Raw genomic sequence first — 3,507 nt, forward strand, 5'->3', positions numbered from 1 at the left:
GCCCACGCTCGCCGCCGTGCCTGACATTACCGCACCCCTGACACAATAACCGCACACTAACGACCATATCCTAGCATTGACGTAAACTTCACAATTTGGTTATGGTTGTTTAAAAAGTTGCAGTTTTCAGACTCCGAACCTATGTAAGCGAGAAATAGAAACCTTAATAAACTAGAGTTGAGTTGAGTATAAGTATGTCCACAGTTTCTGTTTATTACATTTCTTAAATGTTAAAATTGAATTTCTTTAAATTTACCAATGAATTTTATATAGTAGCTGTGCTATCATATTTTTAAATTCTAAATTCTAAGTCAATTTATTTATTTTATTGAGATAAACCAACAGCAGTAACTTGTTTAACATATTTTTACAATACAATAAATAACATGCAGATAATTTCTCCTAATTGTAGGTTTAAACAACATACATAGAAAAACAACAGTAACAACAGAAGACAGATAAGTGTTTTTAATTTCAATTTTAACTCTAAATTTAAAATTAAAGTAAATTGATATTCTGTCATAAATATTAAAACCTGTTACTGAGAATTTAAAATGTTGTTAAGTATTAATTATGTTTCAATTAAAAATGAACAGCAACATTGCAATACAGATGTTATCGAGAATATCAGTATATAGCATATAGTACAAAATGTAAAAAAAACATATTTTGGAACTTAATTTCAATTATTCTCTTAAAAAAAAAACACTCAAATAGATTCATGTATTCCTTCTATAGTTGCTGTAAAATTAATTAAACCCCAACTGAACTAAACTATACTTGAACCTGGTCTGGACGGAGTCTAACAGCTTGTAAAACCAAATATGAAGCAAAATAGGTTGACAATAATAAGATATAAATGTAACTTCTTTAAAAAATTTTAACTTTCAGTAAACATTAACTGTGTTAACTCAATGTTCTTATTTAAATACTAAATTCTAAAAGCTCCTTTGATATTCATTGGAGGGTAACATAAACGCTCACAGTTGACCTGTTTCAGATTCCCGGGTAAATTTAGCAAATCAATAAATAACCTGTATTGATTCTAACAAAACGTACTTGTAAAGCAGTCACAGATTATCATACTTACGATTTAAGCAATGGTAAAACTGTGGAGATTCTTGTAGCAGCATACTAGAAACTGTCGGTGGCCATAAGGCCGCGCTAAATCGAAATCTTTGAACATAAACACAACCATCAGCACAGCCTCCGCCCTCGACTAACACTTCAGTACACTGAGTGTACGCTGGAATTTACATGAACCATTTGGGATTATACCTTGAATTAATACAAACTTAGTTGATTTGTCACAAAAAAAACTTGATATTCTAGATAATAACTTGAAATAAGCAAAAGAAGCAATCGGCAAGCAATATGCCAATTTGTCAATTTGTTCAGGATTTTGACGTTTTTTGGTATTGCTGCTAGAAAAAACAAACATTGAAAGTAATTGCCAATGAAAAAAATGAAAAGGCGACGTGAACACTGAATTCTTATGATTTTAAAACTTTGAATTATCATTTTAGTAGCTCGTTTTCCATCAATTTGGCCCCTTAGCCGAAAAATTCAATGTGGAATTTAAATTAATGCCTGCAAATGTCAATTGATGCAATTTCTTTGGCTTTTTTTCCACCTGTCAAGTGAAAATAGCCCCATCTAGGATCAGAAAGACACATCAAATGAACATGACAGACCGAACCCTCGCGTGCTGTTTTATCCATGTAGCTAACGCCATTTTGCTATTATAACAGGGTGCATTATCTTTCATCAACAATGTAATATTCTGAACGAAATGTTTGTGAGATTTTTCGTGTATTTGTGATATGTGAGGTGATATTTGAGCACAGTTATAAAAACTAGGATTATGGAGGAGTCTAATGAGGAGGCCAATGTCGTTCCAGGTAAGTCTAGTGCTTCAAAATTGAGCTAGATATCGAGAGTGTCTTGAGTGCGAGGTCGAGTAACGTTAGCCTTCCCGGTTTCAGAACTCTACTTTCTGATAGCGAAATTTCTCTCCGGCGGCCCTCTGAAGGAGACTGCGAAGGTAAATAAGATTCTAATACCTTTGTTTTTAATAAATCGAGTGTTAAAAATACTATAGAAGGCCTTTTCTTCCGCAGACTTTACTGAAAGAGCTCGAGCGCGTAGAGGTAAGTTTGAGCTTTTCCTAGTGCCGGGTTTGAAGCTTAGTGTTGTTTTGATCGCAAACGCACGTGGCTACGGCTGTCAAACTCGCTGAAAGTTTACTGAAAAGTTTTGCACTTCCGCGCTGTTGCAGGTGCTGCCCAGACGGCTTGACTGGGAGGGCAACGAACACACGCAGTCTTACGATGAATTGGTGAGTTTACTATACTTTTGTTTACTGAAACAGCTGTTTATTATCATTTTAAGCGTAGTTATTCTACGAGGAATAGTGGAAATGTGAAAAAAACGGAAAATTTCTTAAATCGTGTCTTATACGAAAATGAACGTGAAAATGTGGCGGAAATATGAGAAAAATACATATATGATCATTCATTGACAAAAATTAAGTTTTTCACTTTATTTCTGAAAAAAGTGATAATCATGCATCAGAATTCTAACAACTCGTAATATGTGACGCAACTGTCCTTTTCTGCCGTACGGTGATTGTTATGTTGCATCTCGCTCTAACTCGAGACAGCGCCCGATCTCTATCGCTATTGGCTCTCGGTTACTCTTGTTATGCCACAATGGCCGACAATCAAATGGCGCCAAATTTTAAATAGATGTCTATTTACATGTTTATTTTTTCAGTTTAAAATAAAGTAAATTTTGCTTTAGTCTATTACTCAATTGTCCAAAAATGAACATAAGCAAAGATCTATTTTTATAACTTGAAAATAAAAAAAAAACAAGAACTTTTCAATGAATCAAGTAACATAAATCGTTTTCGCTTTTAAAAAATATATTTTTTGTATAAGGCGGCACAACACAACGATATGTCGTGGCGGCGGCTGGCGACGGTATGCGAGCGCGCGCTGCAGTTGGCCAGCAAGACCGCACTGGTCCCCAACGGCAACACCAGCAGTGCACCAGTGGTTATTCCCCCCGCCGTGGCCAGTGTGGCCAGTGCAGCCAGCGAGCCGCAGCTGAGACTAAAAGCGCGCCTGTCTCTGCTCAGCGAGTCTCTGGTCAGACCGAAGCCAAAATATGCCACACATCAGCCAGATCATTCACTTGGTGAGTTTTTATTATAAATTACAGTGGTAAAGAGCAATTTGCAAGTTGCAATGTAACTCCTCACTTCAATGTTATGGATGTTGGTGATGTGAACACAAAGGGTCCGTCCCACAACTGGCTGATAGAGGTTCTGATAGCTTAAAAATGATGTCACTGTCAGATAAGGGAACAAAATCCGATATATTTAATACATATTTTGCTCGTTGGATTGTTATCTATTTACAATTTGGTGGGACACGCCGTAAGAGGTGAATTGCTCGGCTCATTGTTCTGTATGTGGTAATGTGTGCAGTGCGGCGGCTGGTG

General features: G+C 36.2%; 1 protein-coding gene across 1 annotated transcript in view; it reads left to right on the plus strand.

Annotated features, from left to right (window-relative positions):
* The first annotated feature begins 1,735 nt into the window (after nt 1–1,735).
* LOC106107514 (bromodomain and WD repeat-containing protein 1-like) overlaps nt 1,736–3,507 on the plus strand; it is a 4,237-nt gene continuing 2,465 nt past the window's right edge. Inside the window, exons 1-6 of the mRNA XM_013288389.1 lie at nt 1,736–1,901; nt 1,986–2,044; nt 2,121–2,150; nt 2,279–2,338; nt 2,943–3,201; nt 3,494–3,504. Coding sequence (XP_013143843.1) covers nt 1,865–1,901; nt 1,986–2,044; nt 2,121–2,150; nt 2,279–2,338; nt 2,943–3,201; nt 3,494–3,504 — 456 coding nt within the window. The 5' untranslated portion in view covers nt 1,736–1,864. The remainder of the gene's footprint in view (nt 1,902–1,985; nt 2,045–2,120; nt 2,151–2,278; nt 2,339–2,942; nt 3,202–3,493; nt 3,505–3,507) is intronic.

Source organism: Papilio polytes, unplaced genomic scaffold (genome assembly GCF_000836215.1).
Source record: "Papilio polytes unplaced genomic scaffold, Ppol_1.0 DF821956.1, whole genome shotgun sequence".
NCBI lineage: Eukaryota > Metazoa > Arthropoda > Insecta > Lepidoptera > Papilionidae > Papilio > Papilio polytes.